The 26,996-nt window shown below is 44.1% G+C and overlaps 1 protein-coding gene across 7 annotated transcripts in view; it reads left to right on the top strand.

Moving 5' to 3' along the window:
* scn8ab (sodium channel, voltage gated, type VIII, alpha subunit b) overlaps nucleotides 1-26,996 on the top strand; it is an 83,896-nt gene that overhangs the window by 2,735 nt on the left and 54,165 nt on the right. For 4 of the 7 annotated variants that reach the window (XM_054785577.1, XM_054785575.1, XM_054785572.1 and 1 more), the window contains exons 2-5: nucleotides 8,688-9,025; nucleotides 16,802-16,920; nucleotides 20,506-20,595; nucleotides 20,674-20,802. In XM_054785577.1, coding sequence (XP_054641552.1) covers nucleotides 8,744-9,025; nucleotides 16,802-16,920; nucleotides 20,506-20,595; nucleotides 20,674-20,802 — 620 coding nt within the window. In that variant the 5' untranslated portion in view covers nucleotides 8,688-8,743. Of the gene's footprint in view, nucleotides 1-8,687; nucleotides 9,026-16,801; nucleotides 16,921-20,505; nucleotides 20,596-20,673; nucleotides 20,803-26,854; nucleotides 26,947-26,996 lie in introns of those variants that run through there. The other 3 variants (XM_054785579.1, XM_054785573.1, XM_054785578.1) reach the window with 2 other exon arrangements.

Below are 26,996 nucleotides of genomic sequence, written 5' to 3'. Positions count from 1 at the left end.
GCTGTGTGATGGGGTGTGTGATGGTGCTGTGTGATGGGGGTGTGTGATGGGAGTGTGTGATGGGGGTGTGTGATGGGGGTGTGTGATGGGTGTGTGTGATGGGGTGTGTGATGGGAGTGTGTGATGGTGCTCTGTGATGGGGGTGTGTGATGGGTGTGTGTGATGGTGCTGTGTGATGGGGGTGTGTGATGGTGCTGTGTGATGGTGCTGTGTGATAGGGGTGTGTGATAGGGGTGTCTGATGGTGCTGTGTGATGGGGGTGTGTGATGGTGCTGTGTGATGGTGCTGTGTGATGGGGGTGTGTGATGGGGGTGTGTGATGGTGCTGTGTGATGGGGGTGTGTGATGGTGCTATGTGATGGTGCTGTGTGATGGGGGTGTGTGATGGGGGTGTCTGATGGTGCTGTGTGATGGGGGTGTGTGGTGGTGCTGTGTGATGGTGCTGTGTGATGGGGTGTGTGATGGGGGTGTCTGATGGTGCTGTGTGATGGGGGTGTGTGTGATGGTGCGGTGTGATGGTGCTGTGTGATGGTGCTGTGTGATGGGGGTGTGTGGTGGGGGTGTGTGACGTAGCTGCGATGGTTGTGGACTGAACGGGACCAAACTCCATTCAGATGTTAGCTAATTTGGGGGGGTGGAATGACGCCAGTCTTGATGTCAGGTGATGGGATGCAGCGGGTGCGTCTTTCCCTGCACAAAGGACACGGCAGCTTTTGGGAAACAAAATGAGAGTCAGCATTTTTGGTTGGTGGTCGGTAAGTCACGTGACTCCTGCCTCATTAGCTTAGGAACTTACTGGTGATTCATGGGAGAGATTTGAATCAAAAGAGGCTGGGGTCAAATTGCATTCCAGTGATGAAACAGCAGTGGTCCCCGTACAGTAGTACAGTGTGCATGCCCCCCCCTCTTTTAGGAAGCACCTTGAAAGGAGATCAATGGGTGGAAGGAGACATGGAGGTTGTGATGAGGTTGGGTTACTTGAAGAAAAGTGGCTGCTTTTTCTTTGTTTCCTTCCTTGTGTCTGTGCTTGAATTTAGGGTGGGGGGGTCCTGAGGGCTGCATTGAGAGAAATTGAAGGGTGTGGGCGGCCACTACCAATCCAGTGTGGGTGAAGATTTGCGAAGCTATGAAGTACATGTCAGCTTTGTGGTATTGGTGACTAAAGCACCCTCCTGAAAGTGTTTCTTGTTCTTCTTCTTCTTCTTGTTACAGTTAGGGATGCTCTGATTGCCGACAAATGCCTTTCAACGTCGATCACCTGCGGCCGCAGCGGTCCTTTGGTGTAGTGTAGTGTCTTGCCTTAGCTAACGTGCTCCTCCCACTTTCCTTCACAGCCTGTAGGCTTTCCAAAACAAAACATCATGTCTGCCGTGTGGAACTTAACTACCAACACATGCCACGAAAACTGCTGTACCTTGCGGAGGTGGCACGTTAAAAAGCTTTGCTTTAATACGGCATTGGAAGAGCAAACACAGGATTACGGTGTGATCATCGGTCAGACGCCAGCTAGCGCAACCAAAACACTGGACTACACTCACGCGTACGTTTCACGATGACTGTTTGGTTTATGTTCTTTCAGGCCTTTACTTCTGGTTTCCATGCCTTTTATTTTGAATTATTTACGTTTGTTTCCGCCCTGGCTTCCTCCTGTTTTACCTTTCTGTTCTCTGGCACCTGCTGTCAGTTTGTGTTTTGGATGATTTAGCGTGAGGCGTCGTCGTAGCATTGTTGTATGTTCCATCATTGTAAAATATCATTAAAGTATTCTTTTGCCTTCATGCTGGCCACAACGTCACAAGGCTAAGCTAATAACCCCAAAAGAATTAAATTCATTGGGCGAGATGAGCAGCCGAGTGCTCTCTCGCTTGGAGTCCACCTATGTGCCACCTGGAAGTCCTGCTGGAGCTCCACCAATGTCCTCTCACGTCCAAGGTCTCCTTAAAGAAGGAAGCTTCACCAGTGATACGTGTTTTTGTCTAAATGATTTGATGACATTGTTTCATAGCACGTAGCCAATAGCGCTTATCATAAATACACTGAAAAATGCATAATTAATCCATGTCATCTGTATTGGTATCGCCCAATTTCAGTCCTGGGTGATCGGTATTGGAATCGGCAGCATAAAACCCCGATCGGAGTATCCCTAGTTGCAGTGGACATTTGCCGTCCTGCAAATTTGTGGCTTTTTGGTCACATTTTGTTTTCTTTGACCAAAACTAAGATTTTTTCCAGAAAACACAAGTTGTTAGTCTGAGAGCGATGTTTGTGCAGTGCTTCTCTTTCATTTTCCATCTTCTCTCACGTTCACAATTGCTTGTTTTTCCTCATAGACAGCTCTCTGCTTTTCATGTTGTTTTCACCTCTAAATGCAGTCTAGTTTACACAAAACTTATCCTACCCAAGCTGACACTGATGCAGACATTCTGTGTTATTTTTTGATGAAATCCTGTGACAGGACACACTTGTCGCTCACATCTTGCAATTCTTTTGCTCACATGAAAAACGGGCGGGGCCAACTAAAAGGTGCTACCATCTAAGTTAAATGCTTGGTAACCTGGAATGTCATCTTTGTTTCTTGATGTCAAAGCCAAATGTTTTCAGTTTCCAGACAAAATAAAAGAATTGACCTCACTGTCCCAATACTTCTGGAGGGCACTGTATGTTGCAGCTGTGTTTTTTAATGATGAAGCTGACAATACTACAACATGCCAACATAAATGGATCCATTTTTCATAGAAATGACCCCTTCGGGTCTCAAATTTGATGTTGACAAAAGTGGTTGACCGTGTGGTGACCATCAAGGTCACCTTGAAGGAAAAGTGCACTTTTTGGGGAAAGGTTGCCCATCAGCCACAATCCTTATGTGAGATATGAACACGTCTTTCTCTTCTCTGTGCCTTCCAAACATACAAAAACAGATAAAAAGAGGCAGCACCCATTCCACCTTCTGAAAAGCCTCCTAAAAGCACCAACAATCCATGCATGTTCTTGCATGTTCAAATAAAATGAAACCAAACCAACAAGGCTTCATTTCCATCATGTGATCTGCACATGAAGCACATTGTTATTATTACTGTTATGAACATTGTTACGCTTGTGGCTCATCATTGTGGGCTTGTGGGACTCCTGAAGCAGCTGACGTGTACCGGCAGGCCAAGCGGCACACGGCTTTGGCGGTGGTCGAGGCAAAAACTCGGATGTGGGAGGAGTTCGGTGAGGCCATGGAACACGACTTTCGGTCGGCCTCGAAGGTTCTGGCCTCAGAAAGGGGAAGCAGTGCCCGGTCCACACTGTTTACAGTGGAGATGGGGGCCTGCTGACCTCGACTGAGGATATAGTTGGGCAGTGGAAGGAATACTTTGAGGCCCTTCTCAATCCCACTGACATACCTTCCATAGAGGAAGCAGAAACTGAGGATACGAACGCGGACAGTTCCATCACCGTGGCTGAGGTATCTGGGGTAGTCAAAATGCTCCCCAGTGGCAAAGCTCCGGGGGTGGACGAGTTTCGCCCTGAATTCCTCAAGGCTCTGGATGTTGCGGGACTGTCTTGGCTGACACGTCTCTTCAACATTGCGTGGAAGTCGGGAACAGTACCTCTGGATTGGCAGACTGGGGTGGTGGTCCCCCTTTTCAAGAAGGGTGACCGGAGGGTGTGTTCCAACTATAGGGGGATCACACTCCTCAGCCTCCCTGGGAAAGTCTATTCCAGGGTGCTGGAAAGAAGGGTACGACCGTTAATCGAACCTCGGTTACAGGAGGTGCAATGTGGTTTTCGTCCTGGTCGCGGAACACTGGACCAGCTCTACACCCTTGCAAGGGTCCTGGAGGGTAAAGCCTGTCAAGCCTGTTTCCGGTTAACGTTGGCCTCTGCCAAGGCTGCCCTTTGTCACCGATTCTGTTTATAATTTTCATGGACAGAATTTCTAGACGCAGCCAAGGTGTCGAGGGAGTCCAGTTTGGGGGCACTAGGATCTCATCTCTGCTATTTGCAGACAATGTGGTCCTGATGGCCTCATCGGGCTGTGACCTGCAGCGTTTACTGGGACGGTTTGCATCTGAGTGTGAAGCTTCTGGGATGAGACTCAGCACCTCCAAATCCGAGGCCATGGTTCTCAGTCGGAAAAGGGTGGATTGCTCCCTCCAGGTTGGAAATGAGGTCCTGCCCCAGGTGGAGGAGTTCAAGTATCTCGGGGTCTTGTTCACGAGTGAGGGAAGGTTGGAGCGTGAGGTCGATAGGCGGATCGGCGCAGCGTCTGCAGTAATGCGGTCGCTGTACCTGACCGTCGTGGTGAAGAGAGAGCTGAGCCGGAAGGCAAAGCTCTCAATTTACCGTTCGATCTATGTTCCCACCCTCACCTATGGTCATGAGCTTTGGGTCATGACCGAAAGAACGAGATCGCGGATACAAGCGGCTGAAATGAGTTTTCTTCGTAGGGTAGCGGGACTCACCCTAAGAGACAGGGTGAGGAGCTCGGTTATCCAGGAGGAGCTCAGAGTAGAGCCGCTGCTCCTTCACATCGAGAGGAGCCAGATGAGGTGGCTCGGGCATCTAGTCCGGATGCCTCCCGGACGCTTCCCTGGTGAGGTGTTTCGGGCATGCCCAGCCGGGAGAAGGCCCCGGGGAAGACCTAGGACACGCTGGAGGGATTATGTCTCACAGCTGGCCTGGGAACGCCTTGGACTCCTCCCGGTGGAGCTGGAGGAGGTGGTCGGGGACCGGGAAGTCTGGGCTTCCCTACTGAGACTGCTGCCCCCGCGACCTGGACCCGGATAAGCGGAGGAAAATGGAATGGAACATTGTTACGCCCAAGAACTACCTTACCTGCGTAGTGACACCTCGCCACACCAAAGCGGCTAGCTACTAGCCGGCTAGCGACTAGCTTCACCACACACTAGCCAAAGGTAACGCTACATATTGGAGCTGTGTTGTTGTTTTTGACGTCCTTTCTATGTTGCTATGTGAAATCAAAGCACCCAGGAAGGAAGTTCCCAAAGTACTCCAAGTATTCCATGTCATCAGAAATGCACCTGTTACTACACACTCACAGCATGCATAGAAACGCGCTAAACCTTTGAATACAGGCAGACTAAGTGAATCCAATTACATTGCACTGTTAGCTGCCTCATGCTAGCACTTTTCTATCTTTAGAAGGCACGGACAAGAGAAAGACATGTGTTCGTGTCTCACCTAAAGATTGTGGATTCTGGGCAAAATTCCCCCCAAAATTGCACTTTTCCATGAAGCAGGCACTTTTTGTAGTAATGAGAAGACAGCGGACTGGGACTTGATGAATTGGACCACATAAAAGGGTTATTATTATTCCGGCAACTAAAGTCAGCTTTTTGAGGGCTTTAAGATACTCGAAAACGCACAAAATCTTGCGAGCATGTATATCCTGGCGACGATGATTCACTTTCATCGTGACAAGATGCATGGAAATTAGGGATGCTCCAATCAATCGGCCACCGATTAGTATCAGGTGGGGGGCAAGCCAATAAAGGCCTTTCCAAGCCAATCGGCAGACTCTACATGTGTGCTGTGTCACTGTCGAGTCAAACTGTAGTTAAACGTGGTAGCGAGAATAAATCAATTCATGAGACAGCTAAAAAGCAAAATACTTTATTTTAAATGCATTAAAAACAAAAGAAAAATAATAACTTTAAAAAAGCCGAGAGAGGGGGAAAAGAAAAAAAATATTTATAGCCTTAGGCCCTCAAGTAAGTAAATAGCAGATTTCCGTTAGTTTAATTTAATAGTTTATTAAAACTATTTTGATAAAGTTGGTGATGAAAATATGCTTCTGAAGGTCAGACTAGAACAGGAAGTTGGTGAGTCACCAGCGCACCTTTCGAGCAGGCAAGGCTGCACAGGTGCGGTGATTTGGTGTAATCGGAGCTTTACCACCAAACTTTGTGCAATCTGGAGCTACAAGTCTGAAGAGGCAGCCGGTAAGGAACGGAAAGATCTTGCTTGTTACTGCTGTGGTTGGATGTGCCTGCGCTGCGCACGGCTTGACTTTTCTTTGGTTAGACGGCCGCAGATGACGTGCGCCTCATCATTTGGGAATTGTCAGGAATGTGAATGAAGTGAAAGCGTGTGCTTGCTGGAATTGTTTGCTTGGGTTGTGAAAGTAAGAATTCCGCCAATCGTTTATGCACATACAGTATAGGCACATGGCGGTCCATGTTTGTTTGGTTAATTGATTAATTGGTTCTTGATTGGAGTTCTGCCTGGGCACGAGCAGCGTGTTTAGGGCGTAAAACAAATGCCAATTATGCAGATTTCTTTTGCCCATTTAATGTACTTGTTAAAATTCCAAATGTTTGTTAAATCATGGGATTTAGTTAATGGATTTTATTTAATCCCACAATTTGATAAAACAAGCACGATGTAAAGTGCAAGACAAAGTTACAATACAAATGTTAAAAAATGAAAGTTGAATAATTACCAATAAAAGTGGTAATTAAAATTGTTGCCATAGAAATGTATTAGTTCATATATTGCAATTCAATATAGCATTGATTTATATAGTGTGTGTGTGTGTGTGTGTGTGTGTGTGTGTGTGTGTGTGTGTGTGTGTGTGTGTGTGTGTATATATATATATATATATATATATATATATATATATACATACATACAGACCCTTTCCAAAAAATTAGAATGTCATGGAAAAGTTGTTTAATTTCCATAATTCCATTCAAAAAGTTAAACTTTCATAGATTATAGATTCAGGGCCCACAATTTAAACGATTTCAAGTGTTTGTTTACTTTTACGTAATTTGGGCTTCCAGCTCATTAAACCCACGAAAACAGGAATTCAAAAAATTTGAATACTGTGAAGAAATCAGCCCAAATTTTGCAGGGCATGAATGTTTTAAACTGAGTGTCACACACTAATCATCTACTAAACTCAAATCACCTGCACAGGCTTCCCCAGGTGTCATTAAATTGCTTCAGTTTGGTTCAATTGTCTCAGTTGGGTTCAATATGGGGAAGACTGCAGACATGACAACTGGCCAGAAGACCATCATTGATACCCTCCATAGGACGGGTAAGCCACAAAAGTTCATAGCTCAGGAGGCTGGTTGTTCACAGAGTGCTGTGTCCAAGCATATCAATGGAAAGTCTAGAGGAAGGGCAAAATGTGGCAGAAGAAGAGATGACCGTGGGCTTCAGCGGATTATCAAACAAGGAAGATTCAAGAATCTGGCAGAGATCCAGAAAGAGTGAAATGAGGCGGGAGTCACAGCTTCAAAAATCACCACATTCAGACGCATCCGGGAGATGGGCTACAACTGTCGGGTTCCTCGGGTCAAGCCACTTCTGAACCTGAGCCAACGTAGGAAGCGTCTCCACTGGGCCAAGGAGAAGGAGGACTGGACTGTTGGCCAGTGGTCCAAGGTCCTCTTTTCCGATGAAAGTAAAGTGTGCCTTTCATTTGGGAATCAAGGTCCAAGGGTTTGGAGGAAGATGGGTGAGGAACAGAACCCAAGATGCCTGAGGTCCAGTGTGAAATATCCACAGTCCGTCATGATTTGGGGTACAATGTCCGGTGCAGGTGTTGGTAAACTCTGCTTTCTTAAATCCAAGGTCACTGCAACTGTCTACCAGAATGTTTTAGAGGACTTCATGATTCCTTCTGCTGAGGATCTGTATGGAGATGCAGATTTCATCTTCCAGCAGGACCTGGCCCCTGCCCATACCGCCAGAAGCACCAAAACCTGGTTTGATGCCCATGCCATCACAGTGCTTGACTGGCCAGCCAACTCACCGGACCTAAACCCCATTGAGAATCTATGGGGTATTCTCAAGAGGAAAATGAGGGGCACCAGACCCAATAACAAAGAAGAGCTGACAGCAAGCATCAAGGAAATCTGGGCTTCCATAACTCCCAGGCAATGCCACAGGCTGATTGCTTCAATGCCACGTCGCATTGAGGCAGTGATTAAGGCAAAGGGATTTCCAACCAAGTATTGAAGATTGACATATCGTTTTGAAAGTACCATATTTTGATTGATTTGATGTGATCCTAATTTATTTCTTTTTTTCCTGCAAAAACTGAGAAGTAAATGGTGATTTCTTCACAGTATTCTAATTTTTTGAATTCCTGTTTTCGTGGGTTTAAAACATTTAAAAAATGTTAATGTAGTCAATTTAATTTCATATGGAGGGGAAAGGCAATACCTTGCCTTCATGCCAAAGACGTATGTTTTTATTTTCTACATCATATTGTAAATATAGCAAATGTGCAAAGGTCTTAGACAGCTATTAATTTTAGAGCATTAATGGACCTTTTCCCCATTACTGCACAGTTGTGCCTTAGGCTGGCCACAATAAAAGGCTACCCGTAAATGAGCCATTTTATCACATGGCAATAATACAGTAAAAGTACACATTTTGGAGTGGCCTTTTATTGTGGCCAGCCTAAGGCACATATTTAAAAGTTAATTTCCACCAAATTTTGTAGTGGGGTGACGCATGGATAATGAAGAATCTATTACATTTTGGTGAGGATTTGGGCAAAGGGGCTAGAGCAGAAATGTATAAGTATGGTACCCCCCCCCCCCCAAAAAAAAAAAAACCCAGGAAGTAGACTGATGACAAACAGATGGACAAAGACAAAAAAGGTCCACATTTGTTGAGTTGTATAATGCACTTACATTTGTTAATACTTCTCTCTTTCAGAGCTGGAAGTCTGCTATGGACAAAAAATAAAGACGAAATAGCTGCAGGATGAAAACATGGCCGCACCCCTTCTTGCACCCCCAGGACCTGACAGCTTCAAAAAGTTTACCCCAGAGTCGCTCGCTAACATCGAGAAGCGCATCAATGAAGAGAAGAACAAGAAGCCAGCCAAGCCACGGTCGGACAGCAGTCACCGCGACACATCTGATGAGAATGAGCCCAAACCCAACAGAGACCTGGAGGCTGGCAAGAGCCTGCCCCTCATCTACGGTGATATTCCTGCTGGCATGCTGGCCACACCGCTAGAGGACCTGGACCCGTTCTATGTGAACCAGAAAGTTAGTTGGCACACTCCCCCGACTCGATGCTGTGTAGTGTTCCTGGTGTCCTAACTCTACCCGCCCTAATCGTTATCCTTCCTAACCCCACCCGCCCTAATCGTTATCCTTCCTACCCGTACCCGCCCTAATCGTTATCCTTCCTAACCCCACCCTCCCTAATCGTTATCCTTCCTAACCCCACCCTCCCTAATCGTTATTCTTCCTAACCCCACCCTCCCTAATCGTTATCCTTCCTAACCCCACACTCCCTAATTGTAAACAAAGCAATTTAGCTGAGCTCAAGCTGTACTTAAATTGTCCGTTCATTTTTGTGAGAAAATTGTCACTGAAAATATGAAATGACAGTAAATTCAGTCTGTCCACCTCAGGAAAGCTTGCTTGGAGTGTCGGTGAATGCACTTGAAGAATAAGGATGTCGTTCCAAGGAGGACGGAGAGACGTGTTTGCGAGGTGGAGAATGTACATGCTGTATGTGGTGTTGGAATTGTGCGGATGTTGACGTGTTCAGGTCAGAATAACGCAAAAATAGAGCATCAGAGTCTGCGGGGACACTAGACGACATAACGTTAAAAAAAAACTCACGTGATTCATTGAAAGCCCTAGTATTACAGTGAAGGGTGTGAACATGAGTCAGTGGTTGATTGGCTGGTGACCAGTCCAGCATCTACCAGATTGGGATAGGCTTCAGCTCATCTTGAATAAGTGGCAATGAATGAATGAATGAATGAATGAATGAATGAATATGTAATGTCGTATAGAAAAGCTAATACGGATGGAATAGCAGTAACTTATTGTATGCATCATCAATTTTCTTCTTTTATGGGACAAGTGCCAGTGTCCATGCGTGTTAGCACCCACCCCTCCTCCGCGTTCTCACCTCTCCACGCCGCTCATCTCCTCCACTTGACCGACAGTCGTCCTGTCGCAGAGCATCGCCCTGTATGTCAATGAGTGGCTCCAAGTGTACTGTGTGTGTGTGTGTGTGTGTGTGTGTGTGTGTGTGTTCGTCACGGTCAGCTGCAGGAAACCTGATCACGGCACTCGTGCATCAAAGACGAGGAGGAGAAATGCAGCGTTGCTGTTCCTGTGTTCTGCCTGGGCTTTTCAGATGCCTGCTGTGATTAGACCGAGCTGCAGCCACGGATGAACGTACAGCGTAACATTCTACAGCTTAGACTTCCAATGACTTGGATCGAAATCGCTTCCTGGAAATGACACAGCTCGCTGTTGGGATGTTTAGTGGCACAGTATTTGATAATCCCGTGCGTTCTGCTGCACCACAATTCCATTTATTCCACTTATTCTGTCACGTTTTAGGTTCAATTGCATCCACAAAATTCCCATTTGAAAATGGTAAACGCTCTGCTCATTCAAGACATTCTGACTAAAAATTTTTTTTTAAATTCCACTTTCCATGAAATTCCACATCTTCCGCAATGTAAATTTCCTTTGAGCTGTAGAATTCTTCCTGCTAACATATTCCAACCATCCCATCTAAACATTCACCTCATTCAAAACATTCGAAGTATCCATTTTCAACATTTCAAATATTCCAAGTTTTTACGGAATTCCACATTTTCCAACTAAAATGTGAATGAAATGAAATTCAAACTACTCCGGCATCAAAACATTCAGCTGAACAATTTCACACATCCACAAAATTCCCACTTTCCCTGAAATTCCACATCTTCCAGAGCATATATTCCCTTGGATTTTAAGAATTCTTCCTACTCCTCCACTTCCAGATTAAAACTATTCCAAAGGAAAACATTCCACTCATTCGGGACATTCAGGCTAACAAATGTCAACATCCGCCAAATTCCCGCTTGTCCCCAAATTCCACATTTTCCATAACTCAAATGCCCGTTGATGGTAAATGTTTTTGTACTACTTTCACATTTCTTAACCGGTTCCCACTATTACTGCACACTACATCAAAACATTCACACTATTTTCAACATTCAAAAATTCCTGCTTTTCACTGAATTTTGCAGCTCAAAAATTCTCATTGAAAAGAAGGCAATTTTTCCACATTTCTAAAGCAATTCAAACCATTCCACCATCAACAGGTTCAAGCTAACAATCTTCATAAAATTCATTCGGATTCAGCCGCCAATTTCTATCCAAACGGCCCCGTCCAGGTGTGAGTGCTGCACTTCCATGCATGAGCAGCAAAAAGGCTTTGTCTCTCTCTCTTGCGCCACCTCTTCTCCTGTGTTTTGTTTTTTCAGGGTGTTGTAAATTAGAGCAGGGGCCAGGCTTTAGTGCTCTGTCTGAGTCCTCAGTCTCTGATGACACAGCATCCTGCTGCACTGGGCTGAGTGAGGAAGGGATGTGGTGTGTGTGTGTGTGTGTGTGTGTGGGTGCGTGCGTGCGCGCTAGGTGGTGGCTATGAACGAGGGTGGGGTTTTGCAGGTAAAGAATTAGGGTGATGCATTTTTCCATCATTTATAGGGATGATGTGTTTTCTGTCTGAGCATTGCGAGCGTCCATCTTATCATTTAAAGCATTCTTGGTCCACCATGTTGATTTTTTATTTTATTGATTTAGGAACCACTGTCAGCTCCTCATGACAGCACGGGCCAGCTCACACTAATGCTTTCCAATACATAATGTTATCATTCTGCAAAGTGTGTAAGTTCTTTGCAGTGTTACTATTTTGTGAAGGTCAAGTAGCGCAACACACACAAAAACCTCTGACAGCCCACATGTCTACAAATCTTCTAATAGGTCAACTGATTACAAAGGCCTCAAGTTACAGTTGCTGTTCGTGCTGCGTGTCAGCTTACTCCCTCCCTCCCTTCCTGCATCCATCTATCCATCAGGTTTGGCTTACAGCTCCTTGGCTTTCGTTTCTGCATCACAACCCCTCCTCTACAATTTTTCCTCATTTGACAAGGAAACACAAAATGTTTTTGTTTATCTAGCATCTAAAAAGGGACGCTGTACGCCTCATATTGCATTATGCCCCCCAAAAAATAGATGAATAAAGTGAATTTAGATGGTAAAATAAATGTTAATAAAAACAGTACAACAATAAGTGAAATAGTGGAAAAATATGAAAATATCACATTTTAGATGTTTAGTTTTTAATATTTTAAAGGAAAAAATAATAATTATAATTAATACATATTATAATAAATACTATAAATATAGTAACAAAATAAGTAAAATCATGTAATTGTTTAAATATAAGTATTCATACTAGTTTGTACAAAATGAAATATTAATGGAACTATTTAACGGTTTAAAGGTCAAAATTCCGGGTTGGGAATGAGGTCCTGCCCCAGGTGGAGGAGTTCAAGTATCTCGGGGTCTTGTTTTCGAGTGAGGGAAAGTTGAAGCGTGAGGTCGATAGGCGGATCGGCGCAGCGTCTGCAGTAATGCGGTTGCTGTACCGGACCATCGTGGTGAAGAGAGAGCTGAGCTGGAAGGCAAAGCTCTCAATTTACCGTTCGATCTATGTTCCCACCCTCACCTATGGTCACGAGCTTTGGGTCGTGACCGAAAGAACGAGATCGCGGATACAAGCGGCTGAAATTTAGTTTTCTTCGTAGGGTGGCGGGACTCACCCTAAGAGAGAGGGTGAGGAGCTCGGTCAACCGGGAGGAGCTCAGAGTAGAGCCGCTGCTCCTTCACATCGAGAGGAGCCAGCTGAGGTGGCTCGGGCATCTAGTCCGGATGCCTCCTGGACGCCTCCCTGGTGAGGTGTTTTGGGCATGCCCAACCGGGAGAAGGCCCCTGGGAAGACCTAGGACACGCTGGAGGGATTATGTCTCACAGCTGGCCTGGGAACGCCTTGGTGTCCTCCCGGTGGTGCTGGAGGAGGTAGTCTGGGACCGGGAAGTCTGGGCTTCCCTACTAAGACTGCTGCCCCCATGACCCGGACCCGGATAAGCGGAGGAAAATGGAATGAAATGAGTCAAATACTTTTGTTGTTCAGGGTTAAATTATGACAAGTTGATGTTGGTTTGATGCTTCAACCATTTTTAATTTTTTAAAATGTACAATAATAATCATACGAACAAAAGTATTTATATTGAATATCGAAACATACATTTCCTAACAATCAGACCACATGACCACAATATTTTTGAAATCTCTGAAAATTTGATTTGAAACGTAGACTTTATTTGGTCCATTTTCACACATAACAAAAAAAATATTTTGAATGGCCTTGAAAAAGACATGTTTCTGTCAAGTCAACTATAATTTGATGTCTTCATCAATACATAATGTGTCCTTTTGTTTTGTAAAACAGTAGGTTTGAAAATTCACCAATGATATTTCATCATAGCATGTACTGTAAGTATCAGTGCATTATGACTAGCGTATTAACCACTCTAGAAGTGTTTTGGTAGTTGTCCATGCTACTAATATCGGGCAGCTGTGGCATAAACCTTTCAAATGTAATGTTTTATCACACAATAAACAAGTTTTTCATTACAATCACTTGATGACTTCTTGCCCAAACCAACCAAAGTTGGCTAAAGAAGTTGACGCTCACTCTCATCCATGACAACTTTGTGTACTTCCACGCTAGCATGCTTGCTGTCATTCTTAGGGATGTTGCTCTCCTTTCATGCACATGCGCATTCGCTTCGTCAGCAAAACTGTTCCTCTGACCTCTGGGAGACACACACGCACACACCCCCCCACACGATTTAACATCATGTGCTTCACTGTTCATCTTGTGGTGAATTTATTGTGAAAAGGGAAAGGCAACTTGTGTGTGTTAGGGTGTTTTGGCTGTGTTAAAGGTGAGCAGTCACCCACTGGACATGTGAGTTTGTCATGTTGGCCATCTTGCTTTGTCTTTTGTTTTTGTGCAGTACGTTACCGGTAGGGCTGCACAATTCTGGAAAAAATGTGAATCCTCTGGGATGATTTTTTTTTTTCCACTGGTATTTTACGTTTTACATTACATAACATATTATAGTGAATCCCTGCACGTTTGCCATTCAGCTTTTGCAGCACCACAAATATGTAGACATTTTGTTTAAAAAAAAAAAAAAAAAAGGGGGGGGGTTTTCCTGCAGAAAAACATGTCATTTACCCTACGATGGTAATAATTTACTGTATGTATATGTGATCGGTGAGGGAAGCCATCAAGCTGAATAAAGAGTCCCATTGGACTCTGGAGACAGCTGACAGGTACCAGCAGTGGACATGGGAGTTTGGAAAAGCCATGGATAACAACTTCCCGACGGCTTCCAAGGGATTCTGTACCACCATCTACACTCTCAGGAGGGGGAAGCAGTACACTATCAACACCGTGTATGTTGGGGGTGGTGTGCTGCTGACCTCGAATCAATTTGTTGTGGATGGGATTTTTCATCCTAGTCGTGGAACTGTGGAACAGCTCTACACTGTTGGCAGGGTCCTTGAGGGTGCATGGGTGTTTGCCCAACAAGTCTACATGTGTTTTGTGGACTTGGATAAGGCATTCGGCCGTGTTCCTTGGGGAATCCTTTGGGTGCTGTGGGATTGTGGGTATCGCACTGCCTGATTCTGGCAGTTTGCTGTCAGTGCAACAGTTTCAGAGTTTGGTTCGGATTTCTGGCAATAAGTCGGACTTGTTTCCAGTGAGGGTTGGACTCCACCAGGGCTGTCCTTTGTCACCAATTCTGTTCATTACTTTTATGGACAGAATTTCTAGGCGCAGCCAGCGCATTGAGATCCGGTTTGCTGGATGCAGGATTGGCTCTGTGCTTTTTGCAGATGATGTAGTCCTGGCTTCATCGAGCCGTGACCGTCTGCCCTCACTGGATATATCGCGCCCGGGATGAGAGTCAGCACCTCCAAGTCTATGGTTCTTGTCCGGAAAAGGGTGGAGTGTCATCTCCGGGTCGAGGATGAGATTCTGCCCCAAGTGGAAGAGTTGAAGTACCTCGGTGTCTTGTTCACGAGTGAGGAAAGGATGGAATGTGAGATGGACAGGCGGATTGAGCCAAAAAGGCAAAGCTCTCAATTTTATCAGTCCATCTACGTTCCCACCCTCACCTATGGCCATGAGCTTTGGGTGGTGATTGAAAGGACAAGATGGCGGGTACAAGAAATGAGTTTTCTCCGTAGGATGGCTGGGCTCTGTCTTGAAGATAAGGTGAGAAGCACTGTCATCCGGGAGAAACTGGGAGTACAACCGCTGCTCCTCCGTGTTGAGAGGAGCATCTGGTCAGGATGCCTCCCGGACGCCTCCCTGGGGAGGTGTTCCAGACAGGAGCTGACCCAGGACATGTTGGAAAGACTGTCAACTGGCCGAAGAACGCCTCGGGATCCTCCGGGAGGAGCTGGACGAAGTAGCCGGGGAGATGGAAGTCTAGTCTAGTCTTTTATAACAGTTCAACTGACAAAAATTTGATCTTATCATAATTAGTTTTGAAGTGAGTCCCCTGACCGAAAATCACTGATACAACAGGGAAATACAGAGTAAAAATTAGGGATGTAAATCTCTGTGGTAGACGATTCCATACGCACCTAGATACATGCGTTACTGTACCATTCAAAAACCATATATTTTAAAAACAGAGCGATTGATACGATTAGAATTCGATTCGATACCATTCATCAGTTACATGTGTTGATGTAGACATGAATCTTACATTCTAAAATAAAGAAGCCAATTGTATAAAAGTGACATTCTTCCAGTATTTTCAGATGTGTAAAAGCATCAAATCCCCAAGCATGCTGTAAGGCAGGGAGGAGTCCCCAACCACTGGGCTGCCTCAGGGAAACCTTCCGGATGTGCAGGAAGTCGACATCAACAATAAGTTCCATCCATTCCTCATCTAGAATTGTTTCACGGTTTCTGCGTGTAAAAGTGGAATTATTCTCTATAAAATAGGTGTGTGTGTGTGTGTGTGTGTGTATGGAATGGATTAATTGGATTTACATTATTTCCGATGTGAAAGTTTGCCTGGGTTTTCACACGTTTTGGTTTTTGTCTGATCTTTTGGAATGAATTTATGATGAAAGGACGCACTACTGTACTTAAAATGTTGCCTGTACAGTTAATGAAGGTTTTAGGTTGGCAACATAGGGTATTTCATGTGGGAACAATGCAACTTTAAACGTTCCACTGCATTGTATTGATTGATAGGTCTATTCGTGTATTTACAGTATGTACAGTATATTTTGATCAGAAGCTCTTGTACTGTATGGTAATGAGATGATAATGTTCATAGTCTGTCCTCACACGAAAACATCCGCACACGCACACACTCCAGTGCCCAGCTCCACTTGGCCCACTGCTGTTTATGGGTGGGGAGTGGTTGCTGAGAGCCTGGAGTCAGCAGATCTGCCACTGATCAATGACAGCCTTTGCAGTTCTCTTCCAGTAAAAGCTTTAAACCTGCAGCGAAGAGCATCATCTGACAAGCAGAGTGCAGCTTCCCATGCATCCGTTTGTTGCCGCTGTCATAGCAAAGCACCGCAGGACTTATGCAAGCGGCACCTCGGTGCTGTGTGTGTGCGTGCTTTTTTTGGGGGGGGGGGGCTGTGGTATCACAGCAGCAGCATGGGCTAAAGACCAGATAGAACCAAAGCTTTAATGTGGGGACTTTTAGGAAAAAATGGATGACTGCTGTGTGTTGTGAGAAGCTGCTGTGTGCTCGGAGGCGCAACACTATGCAGCAGAGGACCGTGACTCACACAGTCTCACCAGCTACTCAGCCAACACTTCTTTTTTTTTTTTTAAGTTGCAGCTAAATATTGTAATATGTGCCATATGTTTGTTACAAGTAACCCATCTTTCTCTTCTCTCTTTTCCTCCAGACATTCATAGTGCTAAACAAGGGGAAAACAATCTTCCGCTTCAGTGCCACGCCCTCCCTGTACATCATAAGCCCTTTTAATCTTTTCAGGCGAATAGCAATTAAGATTTTGATACATTCATATCCTTTCACACAAAGGCTTTTTTTAATGCAATGTATGTGTGATTCAAGATTTGATATTTTCTTATCAGCCAGTTCCAAACAGTTTTTATTATCTTATTAGAATAGACTTTGTCACTCTTAGAGGATCAAGGGCAATCACTTTGGCATCTCTTCATAATTAGCGGCATTGATTATAGAAATAAAATATGAAAAACACAAATTATTCACAGGTTGGGAATATATCAATTTGGCTATAAATAGATTAGTAAATGGTATATTATAAAGCTAAAAGTAGGCCACATCAGTACCTTTTAGATCATACAAATTGTCTGAAACCAAATGATAAAATATTTAATGTCAACAATATTTTAATACATTATATTTAATGTAATTTTTTGAGTGCAAAAGATAAAATAATTCTTGTTCTGCTGGGAGACTTCAATGCACACATTGGCAGCGACAGTGAGACCTGGAGAGGCGTGATTTGGGAGGAACGGCCCCCTGATCTGAACCCGAGCGGTGCTTTGTTATTGGACTTCTGTGCTCATCACAGATTGTCGATAAACACTATGTTCAAGCATAAGTGTGTCCACATGTGCACTTGGCACAGGACAACCTAGGCCGCACTTCGATGATTGACTTTGTGGTCGTATCATCAGACTTGCGGCCATATGTTTTGAACACTCTGGTGAAGAGAGGGGCGGAGCTGTCAACCAATCACCACCTCGTGGTAAGTTGGCTCCGATGGTGGTGGAGGATGCCGGTCAGACCTGGCAGGCCCAAACGTATTGTGAGGGTCTGCTGGGAACGACTGGCAGAGTCCCCTGTCAGGAGTTTCAACTCCCACCTCAGGGAGAGCTTCGACCATGTTCCGAGGAAGGTGGCGGACATTGAGTCTGAATGGGCCATGTTCCGTGCCTTCATTGTCGAGGCAGCTGATCAGAGCTGGGGCCGTAAGATGGTCGATGCCTGTCGTGGCAGTAATCCCAGAACCCGTTGGTGTACACAGGTGGTGAGGGATGCTGTCAATATGGAGTCCAATCGGGCCTTTTTTTGCTCCGGAAGCAGCTGACAGGTTCCGGCAGGCCAAGTGGTCTGCGGCTCTGGCAGTCGCTGAGGCAAAAACTCAGAAATGGGAGGAGTTTGGGGAAGCCATGGAGAACAACTTCCGGATGGCTTTGAAGAGATTCTGGACCACCTTCCAGCGTCTCAGGAGGGGTGAAGCAGCGTACAGTCAACACCGTGTATGGTGGGGATGGTGTGCTGCTGACCTCGACTCGGGATATTGTGGATCGGTGGAAAGAATACTTTGAAGACCTCCTCAATCCCACTCACACGTCTTCCTATGAAGAAGCAGAGCCTGGGGAGTCCACGGTGGGTTCTATCTTTGGGGCTGAGGTTGTCAAAAATCTCCTCGGTGGTGGATGAGATCCGCCCGGAATTCCTTCAGGCCCTGGATGCTGTAGGCGTGTCTTGGTTGACACAACTCTGCAGCCTTGCATGGACATCGGGGGCAGCACCTCTGGATTGGCAGACCGGGGTGGCGGTCCCCCTTCTTAAAAAGGGGGGCCGCCACCCTGGAGGGTGTGTTCCAACTATCGTGGAATCACTCCTCAGATTCCCTGGTAAGGTCTATTCAGGGGTTCTGGAGAGGAGGATCCGCTGGATAGTTGAATCTTGGATACAGGAGGAGCAGTGTAGTTTTCATCGTAGTCGTGGAACTATGGATCAACTACACTCTCAGCAGGGTCCTTGAGGGTGCATATGGGAGTTTGCCCAACCAGTCTACATGTGTTTTGTGGACTTGGAGAAGGAATTCGACGGTGTTCCTCGAGGAATTCTGTGGGGGGTACTCCGTGAGTATGGAGTATCGGACCAGCTAATTCAGCTAATACAAGCGGCCGAAATGAGTTTTCTCCGTAGGGTGGCTGGGCTCTCCCTTAGAGATAGGGTGAGAAGCACAGTCATCCGGGAGAGACTCGGAGTAGAACCGCTGCTCCTCCGCATTGAGAGGAGTCAGATGAGGTGGCTTGGGCATCTGGTCAGGATGCCTCCCAGACACCTCCGTAGGGTGGCTGGGCTCTCCCTTAGAGATAGGGTGAGAAGCACAGTCATCCGGGAGAGACTCGGAGTAGAACCGCTGCTCCTCCGCATTGAGAGGAGTCAGATGAGGTGGCTTGGGCATCTGGTCAGGATGCCTCCCAGACACCTCCCTGGGGAGGTGTTCAGGGCAAGTCCGACTGGTAGAAGGCCTCGGGGAAGACCCAGAACACGTTGGAGAGACTATGTCTCCCAACTGTCCTGAGAACGCCTCGGGATCAGCCGGGAGGAGCTGGACGAAGTGGCCGGGGAGAGGGAAGTCTGAGCCTCCCTGTTTAGGCTGCTTCCCCCGCGACCCGATCTCGGATAAGCGGTAGAAGATGGATGGATAAAATAAATGTTAAACTTTTTGATTGTGCTTGTTTTATGTGGAACAACTTAACATGGAAATATGAACAATAATGATAAAAATAATATAAAAGTTGTTTAAATATAAGAATTTAATGTGAATAAATATATATAAGTACTACAGTATATCATGTAAACATTGACATTACTGAATCATTTTGCGGTTGATCAACATTACCTTCATTTATTCATAGAATATTATTTCATTGGTGTTGTAGCTATATTTTCCTTAATTTTTTAATTTTATTTTTAATATAGGGTCAGGCAAAATGATCTGACACATTTGTAGGTTAAATAAAAGGCAAATCAAGTAAAGAAACAAAGTGTTTTTATTTTCGAAAAGTACATATAATGCCATTCTGTTTCATTGTGTTTTAAAAATGAAATCAGTCAAATGGGATCCAATATTGTCCACACACCCAATGCAGATCCAGTAGCTCTGAAGTTGGTAACCCATAACAAGATGGTGTTTCGAGCTGGTACGGGATCATGTCTACCAAGATTGAAGCGCAAACGGAACCTTCGTTATGTTGCAGTTACAGATTTGTTTGTTTTGATAAACGTTTCCACAATGAAAGTGCCATGCTCACCAGTCCAATTCATGGCAGCAACTCAAAAAGAAACGAAAAACAATGGCATTATAAAGAAACAAAGCAAAATGGCATTATATGAAAAAAATGGCATATGGCGCAGTTGATCAACGTACACTCTTCAGTTATTAAAGAAAGTTCTTGTTTTATTTTGATTTGATGATGTAATTACCTTACCTCCTCCTATGATCAAAATGTTCATTTGTATTTTATTGATGTCATATTTTTCATGTTTATTTTTTTAATGCAGCAGTTTTTTCTTTTTTTTTTTAAAGATTAACATTACCATCTTCACAGAATTTTTTTTATTGCTGTTGTAAAACATATTTTTGTGTTTTAATTTTTTTAAATACAATTGTGTGCAAACGGCTGACATGCAAATATTCAGTAAAGTTAAAAATAGTTTGACTGGTAAGTTTTGCACTCCAAAAAGACATACAATATTGATTTTACTGAATGTTTTTTGCATTGTGTTAGTTCAATACAAAAATAGTTTTGTCATAATTCATGAATTGAGTAATTTATATACATATTTCCTTCCTATTGTGCCTTAACACTGCCTCACGTTATTCAGCATGATCATCATGTGCACCATTTTGACCAACTGCATATTCATGACATTTAGCGACCCCCCAGAGTGGTCCAAACAAGTAGAGTAAGTCAACACATATTACATTGAAAAATATATCTGATTTGACATGCTGGTAATCTGTTTCTTCATGTTCCTGTCAAGGTACACCTTCACGGGTATCTATACGTTTGAATCACTCACAAAAATAGTGGCCAGAGGCTTCGCGATCGATGGCTTCACTTTTCTACGAGATCCATGGAACTGGCTGGATTTCATGGTCATTTCAATGGCGTAAGTATTAAGTCAAATGTATAAAAAATGTACAGTGATTTGAAAAAGTGTTTGCCCACTTCCTGATTTCTTTTTTTTTTTTGGCATGTTTGTCACACTTAAATATTTCAGATCATCACACAAATTTAAATATTAGTCAAGAACAACACAATTGAACACAAAATGCCGTTTTTTAATTAAAGTTTTTATTATTAAGGGAGGAAAGAAAATCCAAACCTACATGGCCTTCTGTGAAACAGTGATGCCCCCCCCCTGTTAAAACAAAACTTAATTGAGATGAATTGAGATCTATCACTGTGGAAAAGGTTATAAAGCCATTTCAAAACATGTAACAGTGGTCAACCTTCCCAGGAGTGGCCGGCCAACCAAAATGACCCCAAAAGCAGGGTGACTACTCATCCGAGAGGTCACAAAACACCCCACAACAACATCCAAAGAACTGTAGGCCTCACTTGTCTCAGTTAAGGTCAGTGTTCATGACTCCACCATAAGAAAGACGCTGGACAAAAACGATTTCCAAGACCAAAACCACTGCTGAACAAAAACAACATTAAGGCTCATCTCAATTTTGCCAGAAAACATCTTGATGATCCCCAAGACCTTTGTGAAAATACTCGAAAGTTGAACTTTTTAAGGTGTCTCCCATTACCATCCATCCATCCATTTTCCTCCGCTTATCCGGGTCGCGAGGGCAGCAGTCTCAGTAGAGAAGCCCAGACTTCTCGGCCCCCGGCCACCACCTCCAGCTCCACCAGGAGGACACCAAGGCGTTCCCAGGCCAGCTCTGAGACATAATCCCTCCAGCATGTCCTGGGTCTTCCCCGGGGCCTTCTCCCGGCTGGGCATTCCCAGAACACCTCACCAGGGAGGCGTCCGGACTAGATGCCCGAGCCACCTCAACTGGCTCCTCTCCATGTGAAGGAGCAGCAGCTCTACTCTGAGCTCCTCCCGGTTGACCGAGCTCCTCACCCTATCTCTTAGGGTGAGTCCAGCCACCCTACGGAGGAAACTCATTTCAGCCGATTTTGTCTGCGATCTTGTTCTTTCGGTCACGACCCAAAGCTCATGACCATAGGTGAGGGTGAGAACATTGATCGATCGGTAAATTGAGATCTTTGCCTTCCGGCTCAGCTCTATCTTCACCACGACGGTCCAGTACAGCGACCACACTACTGCAGACGCTGCGCTGATCCGCCTATCGACCTCATGCTCCAACCTTCCCTCACTTGTGAAGAAGACCCCGAGATACTTGAACTCCTACACCTCGAGCAGGACCTCATTCCCAACCCGGAAGGAGCAATCCACCCTTTTCCCATCTGGCATTTCAGAAAAAGAACATCATAGCAACAGTAAAAATGTGGTGGTGGTAGTGTGATGGCCTGCTTCAGGACCCGGAAGACTTGCTGTGATAAATGGAAGCATGAATTATGCTGAAGGAGAATGTCTGGCCATCTGTCGGTGACCTCAAGCTGAAAGCAACTTGGGTTCTGCAGCAGGACAATGATCCAAAACACACCAGCAAGTCCACCTCTGAATGGCTGAAGACTTTGGAGTGGCCTAGTCCAAGTCTTGACCTGAATCCTATTGAGATGCTGTGGCATGACCTTAAAAAGGAAAAGCCTCCAATGTGGCTGAATGACAACAATCCTGCTAAATTCCTCCCCAGCGCTGGAAGAGACTCATTGCAAGTTGATTGCAGTTGTTGCTGCTAAGGGGGGCCCAGCCAGTTATTAGCTTTAGGGGGCCATCGCTTTTTCACACAGGGCCATGTAGCTTTGGATGTTTTTTCGCCCTTAATAATAAAAAGTTTCATTTAAAAACTGCAATAAGTGTTGAGTTGTGTTGTCACTGACTAATATTTACATTTGTTTGATGGTCTGAAACATGTGTGACAAACATGCAAAAAAACATGCCAAAAAAAAAAAAAATCAGGAAGGGGGCAAACTATGATTTTATATTTTTTTATATATATTAATATAAAAATCACAGTTATGGAAAAAAATGACTAGACCACCCTTGAATGCCTGATACAACTAAAGATACCTTTTGTTTGGACAAAAAGAACAATGACAACAAAAATAGCTCATAAGTGTTCCATTTTTTGGCAGTACAATGCTATAGCTATTCATGTAAGAACTTAAGTGATTATTGTTATCAAGAAAAGCATGGAAGCTGCTAGATACAGTATCAGCTCTTAAGTTAAACTCTTATGAGCTATATTTGTCCAAACAAAGGTACCTTTTAGTTCTACCAGCCATTCAAATGGATCAATAAACTGAAGAAACAAGGGTGGTCTAATCATTTTTTCCATGACTGTATGTACAGTATGTGTGTGTGTATGTGTATGGATTAGGGATATGTGTGTATGGGTGTGGGTGTGTATGAAATAATATAATGGTTGACAAGGTTGTGTTTTTTTATTTTTATTTTTTAGGAAAGTGCAATGATGCAGACAAGTGCAACAGAAACAGTTTAAACAGTGTGAATGATTATTTTGTTGTTAGTAGGGATGTCCGCTTTTTCCGATTTCCATATCAACCAATACGATACTGATATGTGTAACATCACATCTCCTGGCGTGGAATTAATATAATGGATACAGCATCAGCAATGAAACAACATTGTACAACTGTAAGCAAGCATCTGAGAAATACTTGCGGTTGGTCATGGCAAAGCGTGGCTCGACGAACTCCACAAGTTTGGTGAATCCGGCGTCTTGCACGATAGAAATGGGCTGGTTATCCAGTGCGATGCGCTCCATGGTTCCCGACTGTTGGCTTTCGCCCTGGGAATTGGAAAGCATTGAAGGAAGAAGTCTTGGTTCTGCCTGGCATAACCAACACTTTGCAGTCACTTGCTTGTCACAGTCACGAGTTTGATATCTGAAGGAGACACCACAGACATAACGTTAGTCAGGAGCGAGCTAGCTTGTTACTACCACCCACGGTTGTTTAAACACTTCAGACGCGGTTTGATGAGGCCATCATTTGCGCACGGAAAATACGGGAGCCCTTAGACCTATACAACATTTTTTAACAATGGCTTTTGATTGTAGTGATGAGCAACTAGTGATGTCTGATAATATCGGCCCACCGATATTATCAGACATCACTAGTTGTTAGTAAAGTAAATGTGTATCTACCATGTAGGAAGTTGGTACCCAAAGATTAACAATACATGAGCCCTTACACCCCTAGTTTTAATACATTGCCTTTTATCTTGGTCAAAGTGGGAGACAATTTTAATGTGACAAAGTGGTTTTCAAAGTGCGGTATAGTGAGCATCCCCTCAGAGTTGATCTTGGCATACTCACCATTCGGCATTCTTGGCCCCGCAAAGTTGTGGATTTTTTTTTCTTTCAAAATGGGCTGCATTTAATATAATTAATTCTTAATTGATTACAATAAATTAAACAAAATTATATATTTTTAATTAAAAGTAATTGATACATTCAGTTATTTATACACACACACACACACACACACACATATATATATATATATATATATATATATATAAAATTAACATTGGAAAATGTTTTGGTTTCTCCTCCTACCTGAAATGCATATTTTGTGGATTTTTTTTACTCACTGTAGGAGCTACAAATCAATGTTGAAACTGAAAAATGAAAGATATTTTTCTTTATTTTTGTCTAGCTGCTCGAGGTCTTCTGGCGCCTCCCAGGGGAGGCATGCCTGACACTTTGAAAGCCTCTGCACTGCTCTTAAACCCTCACTGATGTCACGTGTAGACGCATCTCTTGGCCCTTAAAATGTTTTTACTGAATGGTGACGTGATGTCACAGCTCATGTTGATCAATACATTTGCTGGCCACACATGAGGTAAGCCTGCAGCAAAAAGGATGCCTTTACAAAGTCAACAGTTCTGTCTGCCATGGAGGTATTGATATAACAATATGTTCATTACTGTTTATTTATCGATATATTATTGTATGATTACACTTTATGCACATTTTGATTTCACCCAATTTCTATTGTCTAATTATTTTGCATATACATACTCTGTATATGTTGGACTAAATTATGGTATACACAAATAAGCATTTGATCCCCTGCTGTTGTAAGTTCATCCTCTTTTAGCGATATGAACGATCCAGTCATGTACTGGTCTACAATCTTGTCCCTAGGGTTTGTTGACAGCTCTTTGGTCTTGCCCATGGTGATGGAAGAGACTGTTTCTGTGCCAGGTGTCTTTTATCCACATAATGAGTTGAGGTTAGGAGCACTTTGGGCACATATTTGTGGGGGTCAGAATGCTCGCTGGGATGCTTGGGATGAAATGTAGTATTTCTACGGATGGGTACCTTTCACATTTGAACTGATATGGTACCGATGCTCAGTACCTGGGAATCATCTTACTCATTTTGGGGGAATACATTTGTTTCGCAATACAATGTTTACATTTGTTTACATATTTCTCTCTAAACATATAAACTTTAACAAATATATCAGAACAACATCCAGCTGTTCGAATTGTAACATCGCAGTTTTACAAATTTATTTTGACAAACTTTGACGACTTTTCTCCAACGTGTCCTGGGTCTTCCTGAGGCCTCCTTCTGGTGCCACGTGTCCTGAACACCTCGCCAGGGAGGCGTCTAAATGAGCAGCGGTTTTACTGTTTGTACACCGAGGAAAGTGCTTCTCACCTAATCTCTAAGTGGGAGCCCACCCACCCAACGGACAAAATGCTAGTACCCGCCATCTTGTCCTTTCGTTCACTACCCAAAGCTCATGACCTTAGGTAGACCATGACCATTGAGAACTTTGCCTTTTAGCCCCCCCTCTTCACCACAATGGACCGATGCGGCATCACTGCAGACGCTGCACCCAACGCACCTGGCATCACTGTAGACTACACACCAATCCGCCTGGCATCACTGCAGACTGTTTTTGGTTGGTTGGTGCTGGAGCTTTTTTCCCCTTCACGATGGGCTGGCTTAGGAACTCTGTCATAACGTTTTTTTGAAATACATGATTTCCATATGGAACAAGGGCAATGCATGTATGGAGCATTTTGTATGGACTTGACTTGACTTGACGCCGAGCTATGAATTGCCCCCAAGTTCTTGAGCTGGTGCCGACCGCAACCCAGAAATCGCCTGCTCTTCCGCTCCCTTACAGTTGCAAGGATGTGCTTCGGTGCCAAAACATGGTAACGTTTGATTTTACGTGTTGGTACAGATGGAATTTGGTTGGTCCTTATAAAAGTAACAAATAGGGTACCCATCCCTACTTTTTTCCCCTCAATCAAATGCAAAATATTGCTCAGTGGTACCTGGGTTAGCATATGCTGCGAAAATTTTGCGTACATTTTTCATTTAGAGTAGAAATATGGTGTGTGACCTGTTGTGTTATTAATACACTGTGTGAGTCTAAATATGTTTTGATCACAAAACGTTGTTAGCTGCCTGTTAGCTTGCTAATACATGGAAACGGGAAACAGAAGTCTGCTTTGTCGCCCATCTATGATGTCATCGGCGGTTGACTCCAGTTTTTTGTTAGCTAACTTAGTTACGGCCAAAGTCTCCAATGGTAAAACATGTTTTTATATTTTTACAATTATAGTTTCCCATGCGGAAAACCATTCGAAATGCATATAAATGACGAATAAAAGGGATAAATCAACATTTCAGGTTACTTGTTTACACAACCATGCTAACCAGGCATGCTAACCAGGGCGTAACCTTCAATATTTTTTTTTTTTTCAGCCAACCTACCATAAAAATCTTAGACTGTTCATATCTTTGTAAAGGGGTAAACTTACCTAATCAGCAGGGGCTCAAATTTCAAGTTTCCCCCACTGTCCATTTTGTGATAAAGAAACCTCCACTACTGGATCTGGTTGCTTTTCTCAGGTGTACCTTTTGTTGTGGCCAGAGAGTGTATGGTTCCACACATTCCTCACTCCTCTACTATCTGGTGGGTCGCTAGCCGCAGTTTGTAAACACTATGAATGGCGCTTATTGAAATGTGATGTGACAACGTCTTTGGGACGGCTGCTGAGTTCCTGTGTCTGATCCACCTTGCAGGTATATAACAGAGTTTGTAAACCTAGGCAATGTGTCAGCTCTGCGTACGTTCAGGGTTCTGAGGGCTTTGAAAACAATTTCAGTTATCCCAGGTAAGACAGACCAGGTGTTTGTGTGGGCGGGAGGGCGAGTCGCCGGGTTG

Source organism: Dunckerocampus dactyliophorus, chromosome 8, assembly GCF_027744805.1.
Source record: "Dunckerocampus dactyliophorus isolate RoL2022-P2 chromosome 8, RoL_Ddac_1.1, whole genome shotgun sequence".
Classification (NCBI taxonomy): Eukaryota; Metazoa; Chordata; class Actinopteri; order Syngnathiformes; family Syngnathidae; genus Dunckerocampus; species Dunckerocampus dactyliophorus.
Note: the sequence above shows the minus strand (reverse complement) of the source record. Positions and strands in the feature narration are given on the sequence as shown.